Source organism: Nicotiana attenuata, unplaced genomic scaffold (assembly GCF_001879085.1).
Source record: "Nicotiana attenuata strain UT unplaced genomic scaffold, NIATTr2, whole genome shotgun sequence".
NCBI classification, from domain to species: domain Eukaryota; kingdom Viridiplantae; phylum Streptophyta; class Magnoliopsida; order Solanales; family Solanaceae; genus Nicotiana; species Nicotiana attenuata.
The window spans coordinates 43,250-65,001 of record NW_017673113.1 but is presented as its reverse complement, the minus strand read 5'-3'; the positions used below and the strand labels follow the sequence as shown (position 1 = coordinate 65,001).

Genomic DNA, 21,752 nt, shown 5'->3' with positions numbered 1-21,752 from the left:
ACTAAAGCCTCATATTAATCCCACAATTCTCTAAGTTTTGAAATATTCAAACACAGATAATAGACCTTGTGTTAGCTTCCCAATTTCCTTATGTAAGTAGAAGGATCTTGATGCATTAACCTTATCAAACCTCTCACGAATGTCTTCCCAAACCTTGTGAGCATCAAAAGCGTAAATCACAGAGCTAAGTAAATTTGGAGCCACAGTGTTCATTCTCCAAGCTAACACAATAGCATTACACATATACCATAGCTCATATAGGCTAGGATCAAACATGTGTTTTCTACAGGTTCCTAACACAAAACCTAATTTCTTTTTACCATGCAATACAATATTCATAGATCTACTCCACAACGAATAATTCTCAGAACCTCGAAGTTGAATTAAAATGAGAATTGCACCTTGTGCATCGGACGGGTGGATATAGAGAGGGTGATTGTGATGACTAGGTCTACATTCTGATCATGTAATGTTGGAGTGGCTGTGGCAGAGGAAGTAATTTCTTCGATAGTCATTGTAGTAATCAATTAGCAGATCTCCAAAAATCAACAATTGAGATTGAAGTTTTCAGTGAATCGAGATTCAATCATAGAGGAATTATCGCCGTAGAGCACAGATTCGAATGCGAGCTCAATTTGTGAGAGTTTTCTACTTACTTCTCTTCGCAGCAAACTTCTCCTAATTGCTGAACTAGGTAAACGTCACCGGTGCTCTGATACTGTGTTAATGGAGGTCAGCTATGGAGATGAGCAGAAGAGGAAATGAGACGAGATAGAAGGAAGTGAAATGCATTCTCACTAAATCAATACTGAGCTACAAAATCTGAAATGAAAATAAAACTCCATATTTATACACATGGCTAACTAACTAACTTGTTAACTTAGTCCTACACTAATGCCAACTCATTAACAGCTGGCATACAGTTGTGTAACTGCTTCTAACTACCAGCCTCAACATTAACTATGGGATAATATTCTATTACAAAGTTCACCAATTTTAATACAAGATTTAACTGGATAGCATTGCTTAGAAAAATTCTGAATTCGAAACTGTACATCTTGATTTAAATTGCAATCTTTTAATATTTTTCTTTTACACGCCCAAACATTAATCATGAGGAATTTTAGACGATTTTGCCTTTATTTATGTCCTAAAATATGATCTCTTCATTGAATATTTATATTATTTATGTGCTATCTTTATTTTCAAGAATAATTACTATTAAGGATAAAACAGAAAAAATATAATTCATTTTGTCCCGAACTTCTAAAATAGCAAATAATTTAAGACAACTATTTCTAAAAATTTCCACAAATAATTTGAGACGAAGTGAGTACCAACGATGAAACCAATTCATAATTTTTGCATTAAATTAGCATAAAAAATAATTTCACAACATCTGTTGGATCTACACAAAGTACAAATAAAGGTCAATATGCCTCATTCAACTAATTTAGGCATCCTCTCATGCCTAAGAATCCTGTTTCTATGTTACACCTGAACAATCATCATTCTTATTTTGTAGCTACCAACTTGAGAAATCAAGTCAAGCAAATTCCTAAAACACTTGAAAAATGAATCTTGACTTCTAGATAAAAGATCATTTGTTATCTTTTTGTTTTCTTGTGTGTGTTTCAGCCAACAAGAGCTGTGTAAAGTAAAAGGTTCCAAGTATCAGGCAATCCAGGAAGACACCAATGGCTGCAATCTAAAGTATTGTGATCACTGTAAAAAGTTGGATGCCCATCTTTCCGATATTGAGAGAGTGTTGTAATGTCCAATAAATAAACTGGCTTTTTAATTCTGCTTAGCACTTTGTTCATTACTATCACTGGTGCTGGTGTCCCTGCTGGGTACCTTATACCAAAGAATGGTTGTGTTTCTCCTTTGCATGATTTTGTTGGTTCATTCCAATCCTTTCCCCTGGTTTTACAACAATAATCAGATGTTAAAAATAAATTGATGTAATTATTGGATCAATAATTCTGAATCATATTAGCATTTTGGGAAGTTGAAGGGGAGCCTGAGAGCAATTGTCAAATTGTCTCTGTGTATGACCTATGGGTCACGGGTCCATCAGCCACTGATACTTGCATTAGGGTAGGCTGCTTACATCACACCCCCTTAGGGTGCGGCTCTTCCCCGAACCTATGCGAACGTGGAATACTTTATGCACCGGTTCTGCCCATTTTATTTATCTATTAGTATTTTGGGAAGTGATTGGACGAAAATGCCTCAAGAAAATTATTTAAAGAAATTGCTTACTCGTAATGAGTTGGGGAAACTCCTTGGAAGAAAACTTTGGTTTTAGTTGGGTCAACATTTCGGTTGACCCATCTTGCCCATGTGTACATCCCTTTGTAATAAGCTACCAAACGGTTCATATCTTTGAATTGTTTGTTCCCTTCTTGCATGTAATGCCACCTGCAAAAATATTTGTTTTGACTTTCAGTTTCGGTTTAGAAAAGATTACAATGTAACAATAATGACAAAGAAGCTAGTTATTAAAATTGTATATCGTGACATCTGATTCAAACGGTGACCTTCTACCACACACTCGACAGCAAAAGTTAATGACGTATTTCACAATGATGGCATTATGGGCCAAGAAAATAAATCACACAATTCATCTTATTTCACAATTGATTTAGTTTAAAAAATTTAAAAGGAAAATTAGGGATCTTAGAGGAGAGTGGTGCAGCCAAACATCATTCTAGAAGCGAACTTGGGTTACCGTTGTCAACCAAAGTCTAGCCTACCAAGCACTTGCCCGCTGCTCTAAGTGAGAGGAGCGCTCGTTATCTTATTTTTCACCTTCTAATGTTTCCAGTTTAAAATTCTTCTCGCGATTTTCACTTGAAAATACTTGCTTCCACGTAATCCCAAGATTCATACTGAGGAAAAACAATTCTAGGACAAAATTACTAGAATAATCAAGAATTATTTTTCTTTTTTCTTTTAAAGAATTTTTGCATTTGCTGGGTCGAACCGGACTATTTAGACCCCGGGTTATTAGCGACCGGGCTGAGCCGATTGGGCCAACAGGTGATACTGGTCTCCGGCTGGATCCAATTGGTGGGTTAGGACTGCAGAACCAGCCCATATCCTTTATTTAAGAGAGATGGAATAGGCCATGTATGAAAGGGGCCGCACTGTTAAATGGGTCAATATAATGGGGTTAAATTGCGGGGATGTAAGTCGACCCGACCCACTTACCAGGTTTACCTTCTAGTATTTTTTTTTTTGGTGTGAAAGGTTTAACTTCTAGTAATTCGACTGTTCAATTGAAAATAAATTCACATGAACCTGAATAAGAAAAGGATCTTACGGCTGAGAACTTTTGGTATGGGTCCACCAATGCCAGCTGTTGAAAATCAAGACGTCCATTCCTCTCCAAGCGTTGCCGCCTCGGATAGAGTCCAGTTTCAAAACAGTTCCAACATTTTCTTTCACCATATCCACCAAGTAGGGCGATCTGTACAGTAGCAATCTAACTCCATAGTCCTGTGTCACATGCCCAAAATAAATGTTTTCTCTCAAATTAAAACTTGCCAAAAAGTTGGTAAACTAATTTAAATACACTTGTAAATATCCTGTACATCACGGAAAAAAGTTAATCTGGCAAAAGGAAGTGTGATGTTTCTTCTTCTTCTTTTTTTTCTTCTGAAAAAGCAAACCAATTAAGTACTTAGCAAAAGTAAAGAGAGGAGGTGGTCCAAGTATTTGTTGGCCATACACTTTAGACATTAGTGAAGACTATGTAGTACGTAATTAATGGGCTACCAAACTTACATTGTCTTTATCTACTTAGTTCCTTAAACAGTCTAGTTTCTAACCCCCCCCCCCCACCCCCCCCACCCAACTACTAAGAAGTAGGTGTGGTCTCCTTTTGCCCACAATGCCTATAATCTCCAATATTATTTCAAATTTTTGAAACAAGATCTATGGACAAACACTTAGGGTCGTTTGGCAGGGTGTATAAGAATAATGCTGAATAAGGTATATTAGTAATGCATGAATTAATAATATATGAATTAGTTATGCAGAGATTATTTTTTATTCACTGTTTTATATGGTGTATTAAAACTTAACATGCATTGCATAATTTTTAAGAAATTTAGTTGTTTACAAAAATGTCCTCCATATTCTTTAGCTTTAAGGAATTTTTAGAACAATTTTGTTTTTAATAATGCTAATGCATGCATTAATAGCATTAATAATACCAAATAAGTTATATAACTAATACTTGTATTATGTTAAAAAAGTATACCAAATAAGGTATTAGTAATACCAAAATCTAATGCCCGCATTATTTTCTATAATCCATTCTACCAAACCACCTCTTATAGATCTAATTGACAATCTAACGTCAACAGGTAATATTAGATCTGTCCCTTTAGCGAGCCAATCATGTAATGACTAGTTAGACACTCAAATAATCACCACTATTATTTTGTGTCAGAGATGCAATCTTAATTTCGACGTGATCACCGGCGTAAATGATGATAAATCAATAGGTTAATTTCGGAATAAAGTTGTGTTCAAATTTTGTCATGATTGCCGTGTGTTTTTCTTTTTCTTACTTTCTGAAATCCAGTTGTACAAATATTTCACCATTTGAAAACTCAATGAAAAACAGGCGTAGAGTTTAAATTCCGACACAAAACTTCAATTCTCATAAATGTTTCTGTGACTTGCTTCTTTTTATTTAACCTTCTCACCTCTGTGTGTCAAAAAGACAAGGCAATAAAATATGGAGCGGCCGTCACTTTGCCTTTATTATGCCAAACAACAAATTTAAAGTGAAACTTGAAACAAGCAGACCTTTGTTTAATTTCCATAATAATAATTCTGACTCATCACCTCCCAAAGTTAAAAATAAAATACTTCACGAGGATAAAGGATAGCATATTACAACTGGCAATTTAATTTCTATGCTTAAAACCCCAAATTTATAAAAACCAAAAGTTCATAAATACAACCACTTGGTGATTTAATAAAATAAAATACACTCCGATTGAACATATTTCCATGTAAAGCATGCACAATTATTATTCATATCATTAGAAATTAGCATCCTATGTGGTAGAAGCTACACATTTTTAATTTGTGCATGCCTAAGTTTGATCATCACTTCTCCCTCAAAGTTCTTAATTATTATGTTCCTCTATGTTTTTAATTTGATAGTAAACGGAGCTTTTTTTAGAGTTTTTTATATTGAATTTATAATTTATTTGTTTATATTCCCTTTTGAGACATAAGACCTTACTGTCCATTTTCACAACTCTCCTCTCCCAAATCCAAAGATGAATGATAGAGAAAACGAAAGAAGGAGAGATTTGTTACTTGAGCAAAGATTTTAGAAAAAAAAAATGTAAATGAACGTACATTTATCCAAACGACTATGTAATTTAAAATTTGACTACTCAAAGTTTTATGCTTTCTAAAAATATCACAAGGCTTTACTAAAATTGAGAAAAGAAACAAGCATAACAGGAATACAGGCATGTAGTAAAAATTATTCTTTTCTTTTTTTTCTTCTAGGGAAAATTTCACTGTCCATTTAGAACTAAGGACAAGGACAAGACAAGCATGTCATAAATAAAGCTACTCCAACATTTTTGCCAAATATTAAAAAAATAATAGTTGAACCACAAGAACAACATTTGAATGAAGTTTTAATTTAACCTTATGGTTATTTAAACAATATTTACTATAGCATTAAACTCATAAAATATTCTTTTATCATAGTAAAATAATTATCTTTCCCACCACAACATAACATACATTAAAAAAAGTAGCCGGGTGTACTAAGTTTCCGCTATGCGCGGAGTCCGGGAAAGGCCGGACCACAAGAACTATTGTACGTAGCGTTACCATGCATTTCCGCAAGAGGCTATTTCCACAACTCAAACACCTGACCACCTTTACCTTCCCAACTTAAAAGTAACAATTTTTTTTATCGTGTTAAAGTAACTAAACTATGTGTAAATTATGACGAGAATAGGAAAAAATAGTAGCATGGGCGGAACTAAATTCACTAACCAGAAATGAAATTTCAGAAAGTCCTTCTTTCCTTATGACTGCAGTTCTGGCCTTTGGCACCCATGAATGAATCATGCAAGCTAATGACTGCCACATATTCAAACTCAATGAATCACCAACAAACATAATATTCTTCCCCCTATATTTCTCCAAAAACACCAACCCATTAAACCTGCAATAACATTTTGTGAACAATTGAAATAAGTAGAAAAACTAACAGTAACAGAATGAGTCAAAAAGAATGAGTATATCTTACCTTGGCAGGTTACAGGAGAAAGGTTGCCATCTGTATTTAAGGTACAAATTATCAGGTCTTTTGTACTTTTGACAGTTGAATTCATTTTCAATGAAAGGACAAGTTGAGAAATCATAGAGAGGATATGAAGAATCATAAACCCATTTGCCTCTGAAAATATTACAACCACTACTTCTTCTTCCTAGGAGATTTCTTGTAGTAGTCGTGTCTATGGAGTTGCTGCTTGTGTTATTCAGATAAAAATGCTCCTCCGCTTTTGTTTCCACTGAAAATAGCAATAATAGTGAGAGTAATAGAAACTCCATTTTCTGTTTGGGTCTTGAAATTCAAATCAAAGTACAAGACAGTGTATATAATGTGCTAAAAACGAGAGGGGGCAGAGAGGGGAGGAAGATGCAGCACATGGTGAAAGCCACAATGTACCATATATGTAGTCAGCATATAATGATGGGATCTTAATATGGATTTGGTATTCTTCTTTAATGAATTTAAGTCATATGTAATACTATAAAGAAATTTTTGTACTGTTAATTAATTTCATCGACTGTAACGTTATTGTTTTAGATTACCAAGATAATTCAGATGTGAAAAATAACTCGTCGAAAATTTAATTGGGTTAAAATAAGCTGGATTAAGATGGGTGGAACATTGACTCATAACCCAATCGGCCACAGATAGATACAACATTCCCCCTTTTATTTCTTGTATTTGTTTTTTGTTAAAAAACAAGTAAAGATTAATGTGTTTTTCCTTAAGTTACTGGTCTCAGGGTACGCGTTTTGCGCGTGTACTCTATTTCAGTTGAGTAATTTTTTAAACCAAAATTACATAATATTTTATATATTAAAAATTGTGTTTGTAATCGAGTTACATAATAAAATTTTAAGCTTATGATTTTATTAACGTTGATTCTGCAGTAACTCAATAAAGGAAGAAACTTTGTCACGTAAAAATCATCAATCATATTTCAATATATTCAACTTAAACTTAGTTTTTTCCACAAGCAAAATGTAATATTGTTCTATTTCTCAAAGCAATACTTAACACTATATTTCTACTCTTGTTTTGGTTTTGGATAGCTTTCTTTCTCTATCCATGCACACGACCATAATGCAAGGACTACCTTGCGTATAGATACCAAATTCAACAAGTCTTGTATAGTAATAACTAAATAAAAATTCCCATTTGTAAGGGATCTTAACTAAAAGCATACTTCAATATTTTTTTTACACAAGACATGGTACTTATTGTCAATCTAACACACTTACAATGTCAATAGAACACAATAGTATAAAAGTAACTAAATAATAAGAAGTCTAATTTCCACTGCCAATTCTCCTCAGAGAGTTCCGATAATTATTTAATTTTAGCACACTCCTCATACATAAATTATTTTACACTACCATTAATTATTCGAATTCACGAAATTGAGTTAGCTATTTTCCTATGGTATTCAACTGACCGACGCAGATTTAATTTCTCATGTAAATATCTCTAATTACCTTTCATTTACGAAAGTTCATTAGAAGCGCCTACCTATTTTTATTAAAGTATTTACCATTAAAAACTCTTGCTGGATATCTGGTGATACTTTTCGATACTTGAATACGTCAATTATAAAAGAAGGGTAAAACTACTAATAATATAAATTCTTTATGCTCAAAGAAAGAGAAACTGAAAACCAAAAAAATATAATTGGGAATTAATTTTAAATTATGAATGCAATAACCCAAACAACCTATGCAAATTTTATAAATAAGTCAGTTTTAAATTGATGATCATATAAAAGATATTGTAAATAGAAATCACTATTGACAATCTTTCAAATTGTAATTGTGTATTAAGGATGCACGAACATTTATTATTACATAACTTGAAGAACAAACTGTAGAATAGAATGTTTACCTCGAATTGCAAATAAGTTGTTGATACTATCAAGAGTTTCTGATAAAGAATATATAGTATGATTTTTATTTTGATCTTAACATTCTAGACACCTAAAGTGAATCATAAATATAAACAAAGAAAAGGCACAACATTTTAAAGAATCCTAAACCTTCCGCTGTATTTCAACTTGCGACTAATTAACATTGGCAATAAAATATTCTAAATTTAAGGAAATCAAAGAAAAACTTAAAGAAGCCTAAACCTAAAAGAAAGCAATACGACAGTAAAGAAACCTAATCCTAAGCAAATAAAAGCCTAAAGAGTTCGAAATCGGGAAAAAAAAGAAAATTTGCCTAAAAAAGTATTAATGGTTAAAATTGCAATTATATCCGGCGTGGAATACATTTACAAAGGGTAAAAAAAGCGAATGACATTTCGATAGAGCCTTCTTGCTTTTAATATAGTATAGATATAGATAGATAGATATATTAGCTTAAGTTTTTTCTAAGTTACAAAATTCTCAATTTCAAATTTTGTTTTGTATGTTTGAAGCGGGTTGCATTTTAAACTATTGGATTAAACTAGTTTGATACTTGTATAGGGTCAAATTTGACCCTCAGTATCTCTACGCCAGTGGGTACGCCAAATGAGTGTACGCCGACCAATGTAGCGGGTACGACTCGCCCGTGAGGACAAAAGCGACATCGTTTAGAACTCAGCGTCCACGATAGGGAGACGTTACATATTTTTGTAACTTTTTGATTCTTTCGAGGAAAGTCTCCTATTATATAAAGGAGACCTCCACATTGTAAAAGGGGGATCTGATCTAATACAACTCTCTCATTTTTCTGGCTTTCTCTCTCTATATCTCTACCTCTAACGAAAATATCTTATTGGTAAACATTATCACTTTGCAATATCAGATCTACAACAATATTATCATCTTTGCATCTCTAGGCTTATTATATTTGATTACGATTTATCCCTTTTCTATTTTTGATTGTTTTATCGCTTACAAAGTATATCGTTAACTTTTCAGCCAAACAATTTGGCGCCGTCTGTGGGGATTTCGAGAATCAAAATCATAGTATCCACCTAGAGATAAACCAACTACCACTCTCTACACTACACAAAAACAGAAAAATGGCAGAAAATAGCACAAGATCGAAAGCCATATTGGGTGTCACTACCAATCTCCTGGGCCCTCTCAACGAGGCCAGTGACGGTGGCATCCTGAATGCAATCCCTAGAATCACACCAGGTGTAGAGATCTCACCTTCCCCATCCGAAGGCCTGACGATCTTGCACGAAAAAGGAGCTTCCACATCTGCGGCTACGGAAGCACCCTCAGCGGTCAAAGAGCTACTGGAAAGATGGCTAACAAGCACTCTAAGTGGCTTGGTTGAGAGGTCACCGCAAAATAACATCGTATGTACGCCAACGGTAGGTACCGCTGCTGCCGTGGGTGAACCGGAAGCTACACTAGTAAATAACAGACCCATCGAGACACAGACCAATGATGGCACGCTAACAGCCATCCTAAAGAAGATGGAAGAAATGGAAAATGAAAACAAGGCGCTCCGTGGTCAGATGAAGGAACATCAGGAGAGGGTCGACAAGATCCCCGGTGCTCCCAAGTTGCTACCAAAACGCGACGTGGGAAGGTTCGTTGAACAACCATACACCGAAGAAGCTGCTCCTCACTCCACCCCAAAAACCTTCAAGATGCCACCCTACTTNCGAGCCGCAGGGAATGTATCCATCTTCAGAATCAGTCCCCGCCCCAGGTAAGATGACGACGCTCTTTTTCTTCTTCTTAGGGGCGCTCCGACCTGCCAGCGAACAAGTCAGGTAATAAATACGTAGGGAATCCCCAAACCGTAGCCAAAGAATTACCTGACGGGCCGTACTGTCGAAGAAATGCATCCCAGGTACGGCACTCCTCCGCATAGGGTATTATTCTTTCCACCCACGATTTAATGTCATCAACAAGCTGGGGTGGAGAAGCCCTCACTGTGAATAAAAAAGAGAAGAAAGAAAAACAAAGGTCACAATGGCCGTATGGTCGAAAGCGCAAGCAGCACTGAAATCTACAAGTAGAAATACTTACGTTCTGGATTCCATCTTTCCGGGAACCCCTCGGGATTCGACACCAGGTGCTCCGTCCTGATGTAGAAATATTTACGCCAAAAGCGGCGGTTGGGCTTATCATCGGCCTTAACGACCAAGCCCTTTGCGCCACGACCTTTCAACTGAAGCATGGTACCCCTCAGGTAACCAGCGCTGAACAACTGTAAGAGGTGGTGGACCGAGACGCTGCACCCAGCCCTGGCCGCATAAGTGGTCATGATACGGCACACCTTCAAAGTATAAGGAGTGAGCCGGGCCGGACACACATTGTAAAAACGGCAAAGCTCCTCCACCAGAGGGTAGACTGGAAGGTCGTAACCGATCAAGAACGGGTACTCATAGAAGGTGCAATATCCAGGCCGGTGCACATTGGCATAATCCGTCCCGGCCGGAACCATTTCCACGTGGTCCGAAATATGGTGCGTCTCTCGCAGATCATCTAAATGGGATTGTAGTAAAACGTTGTGCTCCCAGGGAAGATCAGGGCTTTTAGTTGGAAAATCCCTGCGAACGTGCGTCTCCTTCGGAAGGACATTGTCTACGCTGAGAGGAACAAGGGCCTTCTCCGCCTTTTCCCCTTCACCACCGGAAGATGGCGGAACCCTAGACGGGGCATTATCTTTGGCCTTTTTATTATTCTGTCCGCGTTTTGTCATGATTATGCTACTTGAGAAACGAAGCACTGACGATAGGAAGTGTGGTTTCAACAGAAGTGTGAGAGTCCCTCACGAAATAACGGTTACAAGAAAGGAAGGCAAAGGAGTGTATCAGAAAATACTTTTCAGCGGCTTGAAAGTGGAATCAGATCAAACCTCTCTCATACTTATAAGGATAAGTTGCACAGGAATCGAAGAGTCATGATTCAAAACGTGCGCCGGAAACCAAAAGGTCACTTCATCCTCTGAACCGCCTCGGGGGCAAATATAATAATGATGCATACAGGCGATGACATCATTCCAAAAAGGAAGCCACGCGTCAGCGGCTCAACAACGTCATATGTTTCACTTCATTCATATTGCCGCCCCTGGTCGAGGTCAAATTCTCCTAAGCCGAGGTTCGTATTTCCGTCCGTCGAAGACGCCCACCGAACGCGTCTCCAACGAGCGGAGGGACTAACTGTATAGGGTCAAATTTGACCCTCAGTATCTCTACGCCAGTGGGTACGCCCAATGAGTGTACGCCGACCAACGTAGCGGGTACGACTCGGCCGTGAGGACAAAAGCGACATCGTTTAGAACTCGCGTCCACGATAGGGAGACGTTACCTATTTTTGTAACTTTTTGATTCTTTCGAGGAAGGTCTCCTATTATATAAAGGAGACCTCCACATTGTAAAAGGGGGATCTGATCTAATACAACTCTCTCATTTTTTCTGGCTTTCTCTCTCTATATCTCTACCTCTAACGAAAATATCTTATTGGTAAACATTATCACTTTGCAATATCAGATCTACAACAATATTATCATCTTTGCATCTCTAGGCTTATTATATTTGATTACGATTTATCCCTTTTCTATTTTTGATTGTTTTATCGCTTACAAAGTATATCGTTAACTTTTGAGTCAAACAGTTTCTTCTCAAGTGTACAACTTTAGGAGAAAACCATAAGAAATTGGGAGGAATACTTTATGTAACTGATGTCTACCGCAATTAGATTGACAAGATAAGAGAATACTAATAAAAATGGTCACTGTACGTTTGGGGTTAGGTTTAAGATTGTCCTATAGATATACTCATGAGTGGTATTGATCCTTTAAGTTTGTCAAAAATGAGCATATTAAACTCCATCAAATATTTAACAAACTCTGGTTATCCGATTTAATGGAAAAGGAGAAGATAAAAGAATGTCTTAGCGAGAACTCAGGTTTGGAGGTGTGATTTTTGCAATTTTATTTTTGTATTTTTGTGTCACTGTACTTAGGCTAATAACGGAGGAATATATATATATATATATATATATATATATATATATATATATATATATATATATATATACTATGTGTCGAATCTTCTTAATTTCTGATATATTTACTCTTTTTGAATTTTGATATCCTTAGTAAAAATTCTAGTTCCGCTACTACTTAATAGGAGACTGATACTGGCCATACACCAAGACAGGATCATTAAGAGCCCGTTTGGCCAAGCTGCTAAAATTTGCTTATTTTGAAAAGTACTTTTTTTAAAAGTACTTTTGAAAAAAACTGTTTGTGTTAGACCAATTCATTTAAGAAGTACTTTTTGCAATATTTGGAAAATAATTTGTGTTTGGCCAATCATTTCAGAAAGTGCTTTTGAGTGTCAAATTACCAAAAATGATAGTACCAAGGTCGTATAATTCTTTTAAATATAAAAATAAACTTAAATATTTATCGTAAGAGACTTTTATTATTATTTTATTTTATTTAATTAAAATATAAAACATAAAGTAAACAAACATATTAAAGATTTAAATCTATTTTACATATATAGTTATACTAAAGTATATGATATTATCCAGTATAATTACCTATTTTTATATGATGATTTGAATAATTAAAATAACATCATTCAGTATAAATTAGAAGTCTATGCTACGGGATTAACATTATACGCAACATAAGCACCTGAAGTACTAAACGGAATAGGTATTAGTTTGGTAATGGTTGGAGCAGCAAACTCGGATTCGGCAAGAATCTCATTTTTTGGTAGTACGAAGGGGGAATTGGCCCAAAAATTGGATGGGGGGATGCCGAAAAAAGGCTTCAATTGTTTCTGGTGCAAAGTCAGTAGTACTAGGGCCTTCGAGTTGGAATTGAATAAATCCTCCTGCGGGTCAAGGGCTCCTTCTCCCTCCCCTTCTTCAAACTCCGAATTTTTCATAGAGAAATCTCTGATCAAGGATAGAACAAGAGCCGTTTTGCATTATATCTAAGGGATTCCTCGGTTCGGGCCGAAGAAGCAATGTCACTCGATCATTATCAAACTGACTGCACCTGGCGACTCCAGACTTGAGTCCCGGAACCACAGCCATTCAACGGGATTCGAAATGCCAAGGCTCGAAGACCTCTGGGACATGGAACAGTACTTTGACATCACTCGTGACACAAGAAGGTCAGCTCACCAAAGGGGGGAAGAAAGGTCAGCACTTGAGAGGCTTGCTTCGCTCAAAGGTGGGAAGAAAGGTCAGCACTTGAGAGGCTTGCTTCGGTAGGATCCACAAATTACTATATATTGATAATCCATCATGAAATAATAAGTAAAGTCGCTCACACATGATAATACTTCTCAACAATTTCATCTCTACTTCTATCACACAACGCTTCGATATTACTAGAAGACTTGCCTCGCATTTCTAAAGGAATATCAGAAGACTGATCTCCTTCATCAATCTCTGCAGTAATGTCTTCATTAGCATAACAGTTGAATTTTTTATCGGTAGAAGAATATTGTCGGATGAAATTATGTATAGCCATGGTAGTTGTAACAAGATGATTTTGAGTGTCAAACTTGAAAGATGGCATTGAGCGTAAAATAAAAATAATTTTAAATAAATAAAAAGACATCGTAAAAGAAATAGTTAAGTATGTTTAAATTCTAATTCAAAAAGAGTAACTAATTATTAACAACACATAATGTATAATTTATTTATTTTTAAAAATTTAAATTCAAAAAGAAACTAATTATTACCTAACCTTTCTTTGTCCTAAAATGCCAAGTGGCTTATTGTGAGGCTGCCACTTGACTAAATATGGATGCATTTTCTTCTTCTTTTAATAATATATAGATAGATTATGTAATGCAATTGTAAATTTATTACCTATTTGTACGTCACTTTCACAAATCAGATTTGATAACTGTTTTAAAGATTCGCGAACTAATAGCATATGATAGAAGAAATTATAAATAATTATTTGTCGGAAGAGAATTGATAATCCAAAGAAGATGCAGATAATTTGCTTTAGTGTGAAAAAAGAAGAAGATAATTTTGAAAGTTACGAGACATTACACAAAGAAAAGATCAAAAACAAGAAAGTCAATAAATTTTTTGAAAAGTTACAATATGATTCATAAATATGATATCTTTAATTTTGTAGACATCGAAATCTTAATGGATCGAGTTAAATCCTAAATTCAAGATACTACAAGACCTCTTGAAATTCTAGGAGTCTGTCAGTGTTGCTTAGAGGCTACTCTACCAAAACCCTAGGTCACTCTTATAAAAAGGGTTACATAATCCTTTAAAAAATATCTCAAAAATGGAGATCATCTCGAAAATCCCATAAACTCACGGGATATTCACAAAGAGATCAAGAAGTGGCCGGATAATTCTTGATAATCAAATACTTCAAGAATATCCACAATATACTTCATGGATATCAAATAAATCCATGAAAGCCCGCACCATCCTACGTTCGAGAAACACGATGTTCTAGCCCTCGAATCACGGAGATAATCAGGAGAGAAGAATCAAGGGAATAAACAGAATTGTACCCGCGTCTTTTTATGAATAAAATTATGTTTCTTCATATTTATACTGTGGTTGCAATTTTTTTTTGTATCACATATAATTTGTTGCAAACAAATTTTAATAGGATGGTAAAAACTAGAAACAAAAATGAAAAGAAAAAACTTAAATTAGTAAGGGATAATTTGGAAAATATAAATTTATGGTGAGAATAGTTTTGTCTTGAATAAATTAATTTTCTACTTCTGCGAAGCTAGAATTTGAATTTTCTGCTTCTTCCCAAAAGCAGAAAAACTGCTTTTGCTGCTGGCAAAAAGTACTTTTCTGTATTGGCCAAACAACTTAATTTTTTTAAAAAGTACTTTTTTGGGAAAAAAAAAATACTTTTGGTTTTCCAGAAGCTTGGCCAAACAAGCTCTAAATCTACACCAGTTTCTGTTAGGAAAAGAAATTCAAATACAATGAGTGATCCAAACACATATCTTAACGTACAAAATGTACCCTTAATACAGCCTTTGCTAGTTATGCAATTTCTAACTTCTATACAGTACTCCTAGTAGAGTAAAGGGCAACCCGGTGCAAGCATCCCGCATTTGCACAAGGTTCGGAAAAGACTCGCACCTCAAGGGGCGTAATGTAGACAGTCTATCCTAATGTAAGCATCAATGGCTATTTTCATGACTCGAGCACATAATCTTTATCCTAATGTAAGCATGCTTCTAGTGGAATAAGTTTTATTTTTGGACTTGTAATAAATCAAGATTTTAAAACCAAGTGGGACCTCAAGCATCTTGGACAATGACATTACTAATTCATAGTTGGACAGAGACTATCTAGTTTTGTAGTACATATGATGTTTTTGGTTCACAAAACATGCCACAAATTCACTTTCCAACTGTCTCCATTTATTATATCACCCCTTATCTCCTTTCTTTCCCCTTCACCTCCATCACACACTCACTTTACCAGTCACCATCAAACACTACAATTGATTTTTTCCTCAAAACAAGCTTGTACATATTTTCATGACAACATACTATTTCCTCAACCTAATATTAGGTAAACCAACAACAAAAATAACTCAGTATAATCCCACAAATGAGGTTTGAGAAGAGTAGTGTGTACGCATACCTTACCCCTACCGTGGGGATAGAGAGGCTAATATTAGGTAAACCAAAAGTAAGAATGCGTCTAGTTCTAATACCATGTTATAAAGAGGTAAAAATTATTTGGACGATAGCAGTTCGTCCCTTAACTAATGTAGGATACTTTAACGATTGTAGTAAGACATCCGAATAGCGGAAAATCAGTTGAAGAGAAAATGCACTGCGAATAACATATATACACAAGCGAATAACATATATACACGAGACTGAAATCCAGTGTAATCCCACAAGTGTGGTCTGGGGTGGATAAAGCATACGCAGACCTTACCTTGTTAGTGTAGAGAGTGTTTCCGATAGACCCTCGGCTCAAGGATTAGTGATCTACTATCTATTATGAATCTTGAAACAACAAGCATTAAACAAGTACATCATCTTCTAACAATCTACATATTGCACAGATACAAGAACTACAAATCACCCACTACAAATACACACCAACCAAAAAAGAAAAAAGAAGACTAATACCTAAATAAGAAGAACAAAGACAACACAACAGTCCAGTGAGCTAAGATTCCACAAAATTTCAGCTTCACTCCACACCATTTAGTGCTGGCTGTGGCTTGACCTTCCTATCTACTATAAATCTTGAAACAAGAAGCATTAAACAAGTACACACCCTTCTAACAATCAACATTACACAGCTACAAAAACTACACGCAACTCACTACAAACACAACATCAACCAATAAAAAGAAGACTAATACTACAAAAAAAGGAGACATAACACAGTCATAAGAGTCATCACCAACAACTAAGTCCAAATGAACCAAAGATTCAACAAACTCTCAGCTTCATCCTACACCATTCTGTGCTGGCTGTGGCTTAACCTTCTAATCTACTGTGAATCTTGAAATAACAAGTACACACTCTTCCAACAATCTACATTGCACAGCTACAGAAACTACACACAAGTCACTACAAATACAACACAAACCAAGAAAAACTTAAGACATAACACAGTCATAAGAGTCATCACCATCAACAAAGTCCACAAATTTTGAGCTTCACTCAACACCATTTTGTGCTGGTTGTGGCTTAACTTTCCTAGGCCTACCTCTAGGCCTTCCAGTTTTAGAAACAGGATTAGCTAAGTTACTAGGGACAATTGTTGGTTTTAGTTTCTTGGGAGTAGGTGGTTCATTAGGATCTTTCTTTGGTCTACCTCTTGGTTTTGGAGCTGCAATTTCTGTATCTTGTTGCAATGTAGTTTTAGGCTTTGGTGGTCTTCCACGGCCACGCTTAGGAGGTACATTTGGACCAGGCTTAATATAATTGTTTTTGAGGAAAATAAGTTCACCAGTTTGTTTCATTCTATCCAAATGGTAAGTTAGCAACTTTGAGTGTGTATCATTCAAGATTCCATACTTGGACTCAATGTACTTTGATATTGATGACTTGTTTGAGCCTTCTTTTTGTTGTAGTGCATCAAGTGCTTCATAAATCATCTGATAATAAAAAACAAAACCCAAAAAAAAAAGTTTAGTTTTTTAATTATAAATACCACTCCAGATAATTGAAAGGCGCCTTGGCGTAACCGGTAAAGTTGATGCATATGATCAGGAGATCACGAGTTCAAGCCGTGAAAACCGTCTCGGCCTTTCCCCGACCCCGCATATGCCCTTTTTACTACTACAAATAATTTAGAAAAAAAAGACATGCAGATCTGTGTTTAAAAAGCATTCTTGACGAGCATGTGTTCATGTGGGAGCCATTAAAGCAGTTTTTTTCAAAAGCAGTAAAAAGCAAATCGTAAGAGCTAGACTGAAGTGGTTCCTACAATTTGAAAAACAAAAGATTTAAAGAAAAAATGTAGAAATTAAGTGAATTACTCATATTTACTGAACCAAAGTAACAATTTTGTTTAAAGAAAAAAAATTGCTTCTTACTTTTTTCTTTTTCCCAAGTTGTTAAAGATTAAATCTTTCTTCTAAAACCAAGAAAAAAACTAAAGTTTCTCCAACACATGCATGTTTATTCTAAAACTAAAGAAAGAACCCATGTGAAATAAGATAAAAAAAGATCAAAAATTGCTTAAAACCCACGGAAGACAACTGAACTACTCAGACATAACATTACAGAGTGTATATATTAAAACACAAAAAGGTTTTTTTTTCCTTCAAATTCTCCAAAGTTTAAATCTTTCTGAAATATGTGAAAAAGGGTCAAAATTTTGAGAAAAGATAGAACAGTAGAGGATGATTTGGTAACAAAAAAAACAAGAAAATGAAGGCTGGAAATGAAACGAAAAAGAAGGGGTCAAAGTGGAATTATGGAAAGTTGCTAGTTTAGTTTACCTCAGGGTATTCAAGATGTGTTTGAGTCTTGTTGACAAATTCAGTTGCCATTGAAACTTGCAGAGAGAGAGAGAAGAGAGAGAGAGTTTTAAGATGTCCCCACAAAGAGATGGAGAGAGAGGAGTGTCAGCTTCAAAAGCACAGTAAAATAATTTTGTGAATAGAGAGCTTATCCACAAAGAAATAAAAAAAATAAAGCAGGACAAAGAATATTCTTTTCAAAGGGGAAGAGTGGCTTAAGATTCAGGTATAGGACTAAAAATCCAACGGCTATAAATCTTTATTACAAGGTGTAACGAGGATAGATGACTTGGACCTTCTTTGTCTTTGTGTCATTGAATCTTGTTGGGTACTGCTGACTTTTGCCTGTCATGAGAGTTATGAATGGTACAGTAATGTATTAGGTAAAATATGTTATGGCACGTGGCCACCCAAGAAGGGGACACGTGGAACCTAAGTTGGCGAGGACCAAAGACCGGACGCAGCAATTCCTTGTGTAACTGGAAAAGATAACGTTCATAAAGGCATTGAATACTTTGTGCCCGGTAGCATGCGATAGGAATATTCGATAACGGCCCGTTATAGAGAATTTGATATTTATGTTCACCGTTACGTCTTCACCAATGCTTCTCATAATTGGCGTTAAAGAAGGGCACGATCCTAGTACGTTCTTCATAGCTATAAATAATAAGCTCAATGATCATTGTAAGGGACTCGAAGTTTCTGGCAAAACTTATACTATACTATACACAAAGCTCAATACAATATTATTAACTTGCTTTTTGATCTCATCAGTGCTGTGCCCGGACGTTTTGCTTCTGGGACGGTCATTTCTGCTATTTCATCTATATTCCAAGGCTAAGTACTTTACATTTCTGCAATTGCTTCATTATTTCGGGATCAAATTAATTCACTTGTCTAGAAATCACGTATAAATTCAACTGTACCATTTTACGGGTAAAAGTTTGGCGCCCACCGTAGGGCCTAGACAACCGTGAAATTAAATTGATCCTTGCCTTTTTTACTAACGTGTTTTGATTACTTTGTCTTAGCAAAATCACAAAAAATGGCAGATAACACTGTTAACGGCACACGCAGCCCTGAAATTCAAGGGGAACAGCCTCATTCCGCGGATTCAATTAGTGACACTCGCAATGAGGGGAACGATGGCACACAGATACATGACAGGAGGTACGCTCGACAAGTTTGGGAGACGACTCCTGATGATGCTGATGAGGAGCATGTAGCGGATGCAGTGAGGGTCCTGCAAGAGCAACATGCAATCATTCTAGGCCATAGCATGATCAGGTTATGAGTAACTGAAGCAGGCGCTATCGGGTGCTTCAAATAATGCAAACAGGCGAGATCCAGTGATGTTCCCGCGAACAAGACAACGTAGAGAGTTGATAATAACACTCATGGGGGCAAAGTTGGCTCCGACGGGGCTGGGGGAGTAGATCCGACCTCAACAACGAGAACAATTCATTCAAGAATGAATTTTTGCAGTTCATAAAGGAAGTAAATGCCTGCATGGATCAAATCCCAGACGCGCCACCAATATTGAAAGGCCAAACTCGAAGAAGTATATTCAATTATCGTACAAGCTGAGTGCGACACCAGAACTAATCCCGAAGCGGTTCAAAATGCCTGAAATCCCATAGTGTGATGGAACTTCAGACCCACATGAGCATATTACCACATATACAACTGCGGTGAAAGTCAATGATTTAGCTCCTCACGAAATTGAATCAGTGTTGCTAAAGAAATTCGGAGACACTCTTGCGAGGGGAGCTTTAACATGGTATTCGTTATTGCCCAAGCATTCCATAGATTCCTTCGAGATGCTCGCGGATTCTTTCATTAAGGCTCATGTCGGGGCCAAAAAAGTGCAATCTCGGAAGGCCCATATATTCCGGATCGCACACGGAGAATCTGAATTATTATGAGAATTTGTTACCCGATTCTAGAAGGAAAGGATATTGCTTCTGGCCATCCCGGATGAATGGGCAACTGAAGCATTCACCAAAGGATTGAACCCGAGAAGTTCGAACGCTTCCCGAAAACTGAAGGAGAGACTGCTTAAGTTCCAAGCAACAACTTGGGCAGACGTCCATAACCGTCACAAGTCGAAGATAAGGATCAAAGATGACCAGGCCAGATCCACATCATCGGCCAAAGGATGGGAGAAAAACAAAGTTAAAGTAAAGGATGACTATGACGCAGACAGACGAACAACGAGGGGCCGATTTTTACCCTACGAGCGGACAAAAGACCATGGCAGGAACTTTCGAGCAACGAATAAGTTCACCATTGACAGAGGGACTGATCATGGTCAAAATGGTAGATTGATTCAAGATAAAAAGACAACGGGGTCTCGGGATCTTTCTTACCCTAGGTTATCAGAATATAACTTCAACGTCAGTACAGTGGAATTGGTCTCAGCCATGAGAACCATTAAAGAGGCGCGATTCCCAGACCAATGAGATCCGATCCCAGCCAGAGGGATCCCATCTTATGGTGTGAATACCACGGGACAAATGGTCACCGGATAGGGGACTACCGATATCTCCAAGAAGAAGCAGCAACGTTGTTGAAAAATGGTCATCTCAGAGAATTCTTGAGTGACCGAGCTAAGAACAATTACGGTCGTAACATAGATAATATAGAGCCTTCGAAGGTAGTAGAAGAACCCCTATTCCAAACGATCAATATGATCTTCGGGGGGACGAGATTAATGGAGTCACCTTTTTGTGGCAAAGAAGACCAAAGTATCAATAACTCATAGTAAAAGACTCCGGGAAGACGATATCACTTTCACGGAGGAGAACGCTGATGGATTGTTGTTACCACACAACGACGCACTGGTAGTTTCTTTACATGTGTTAGATATTAAGATTGCACATGTTCTAGTGGATCCAGGAAGTTCGGATAATATCATACTCACCGGGAGCATTGTTCCGGCAACAAAGCTCCTCGCTGGATTCAACCTTGCGAGTGTGGCGACCCGGGGAGAGATTTTGCTACTCACGAAGCTGAAAGGGTAATGAAAAAAACTCTCTTCGAAGTAGTAGACGGCAATATGGGATACGACATCATCCTAGGAAGGCCATGGTTACACGAAATGAAAGTTGTACCTTCGACATATCACCAATTGCTGAAGTTTCCAACGCCCGAAGGAATCAAACAAATAAGAGGCGACCAACCGGCATCATGAGAGACGAGTGCAGTCTCAATTTCCAGTAGCAAAGGAAAGGAATACGGAACATAGCAATTATGGGAACCGACACCTACTCCCAAGCTAGAAGGAATTATCCCGGAAGCAGAGTCATTAGATCAATATCAGGTGCCAAGGTACTTCCAAGCTCCAGAAGAGACGGGCGCAACGAAGTCCACGACAGAAGAATTGGAGCAGGTGGCATTGTTCAAGGAATTCCTAGAGAGGAAGTTCCATTTAGGGACAGGACTGCACCCGGAGCTCAAGTTTTGTTTTATTGAATTCCTTAAAATTAATGCTGATTGTTTTGCATGGC

General features: G+C 36.7%; 3 protein-coding genes across 3 annotated transcripts; 1 reads left to right on the top strand and 2 right to left on the bottom strand.

The window, feature by feature from the left end:
- Window positions 1-1,330: 1,330 nt before the first annotated feature.
- Window positions 1,331-6,757, bottom strand: LOC109215489 (protein trichome birefringence-like 39). Its single transcript, XM_019379562.1, has 5 exons — window positions 6,302-6,757; window positions 6,046-6,217; window positions 3,329-3,504; window positions 2,266-2,424; window positions 1,331-1,923 (listed from the first exon to the last, which is right to left on the bottom strand). The coding sequence occupies exons 1-5, from the start codon at window positions 6,604-6,606 to the stop codon at window positions 1,635-1,637; spliced, it is 1,101 nt and encodes a 366-aa protein (XP_019235107.1). The 5' UTR covers window positions 6,607-6,757; the 3' UTR covers window positions 1,331-1,634.
- A 9,526-nt stretch (window positions 6,758-16,283) lies between these two features.
- Window positions 16,284-18,399, bottom strand: LOC109215490 (HMG-Y-related protein A-like). The gene is made up of 2 exons (XM_019379563.1): window positions 18,223-18,399; window positions 16,284-17,373 (listed from the first exon to the last, which is right to left on the bottom strand). The coding sequence occupies exons 1-2, from the start codon at window positions 18,271-18,273 to the stop codon at window positions 16,933-16,935; spliced, it is 492 nt and encodes a 163-aa protein (XP_019235108.1). The 5' UTR covers window positions 18,274-18,399; the 3' UTR covers window positions 16,284-16,932.
- Window positions 18,400-20,701: 2,302 nt separating this feature from the next.
- LOC109215486 lies at window positions 20,702-21,266 on the top strand. Its single transcript, XM_019379556.1, has 2 exons — window positions 20,702-20,899; window positions 20,985-21,266. Exons 1-2 carry the CDS (start codon window positions 20,702-20,704, stop codon window positions 21,264-21,266), a joined length of 480 nt encoding a protein of 159 aa, XP_019235101.1.
- The last annotated feature ends 486 nt before the right edge of the window (window positions 21,267-21,752 follow it).

Coding starts and splice junctions, on each gene's coding strand:
- LOC109215489 (XM_019379562.1), bottom strand. CDS start 6,606: ATGGAGTTTCTATTACTCTCACTATTATTGCTATTTTCAGTGGAAACA. Junction 3,505..6,045: donor TTTCTGAAATTTCATTTCTG/GTTAGTGAATTT, acceptor CATGTGACACAG/GACTATGGAGTTAGATTGCT. Junction 1,924..2,265: donor GTTTCCCCAACTCATTACGA/GTAAGCAATTTC, acceptor TTGTAAAACCAG/GGGAAAGGATTGGAATGAAC.
- LOC109215490 (XM_019379563.1), bottom strand. CDS start 18,273: ATGGCAACTGAATTTGTCAACAAGACTCAAACACATCTTGAATACCCT. Junction 17,374..18,222: donor CACATCTTGAATACCCTGAG/GTAAACTAAACT, acceptor TTTTATTATCAG/ATGATTTATGAAGCACTTGA.
- LOC109215486 (XM_019379556.1), top strand. CDS start 20,702: ATGAGATCCGATCCCAGCCAGAGGGATCCCATCTTATGGTGTGAATAC. Junction 20,900..20,984: donor ATAATATAGAGCCTTCGAAG/GTAGTAGAAGAA, acceptor GTGGCAAAGAAG/ACCAAAGTATCAATAACTCA.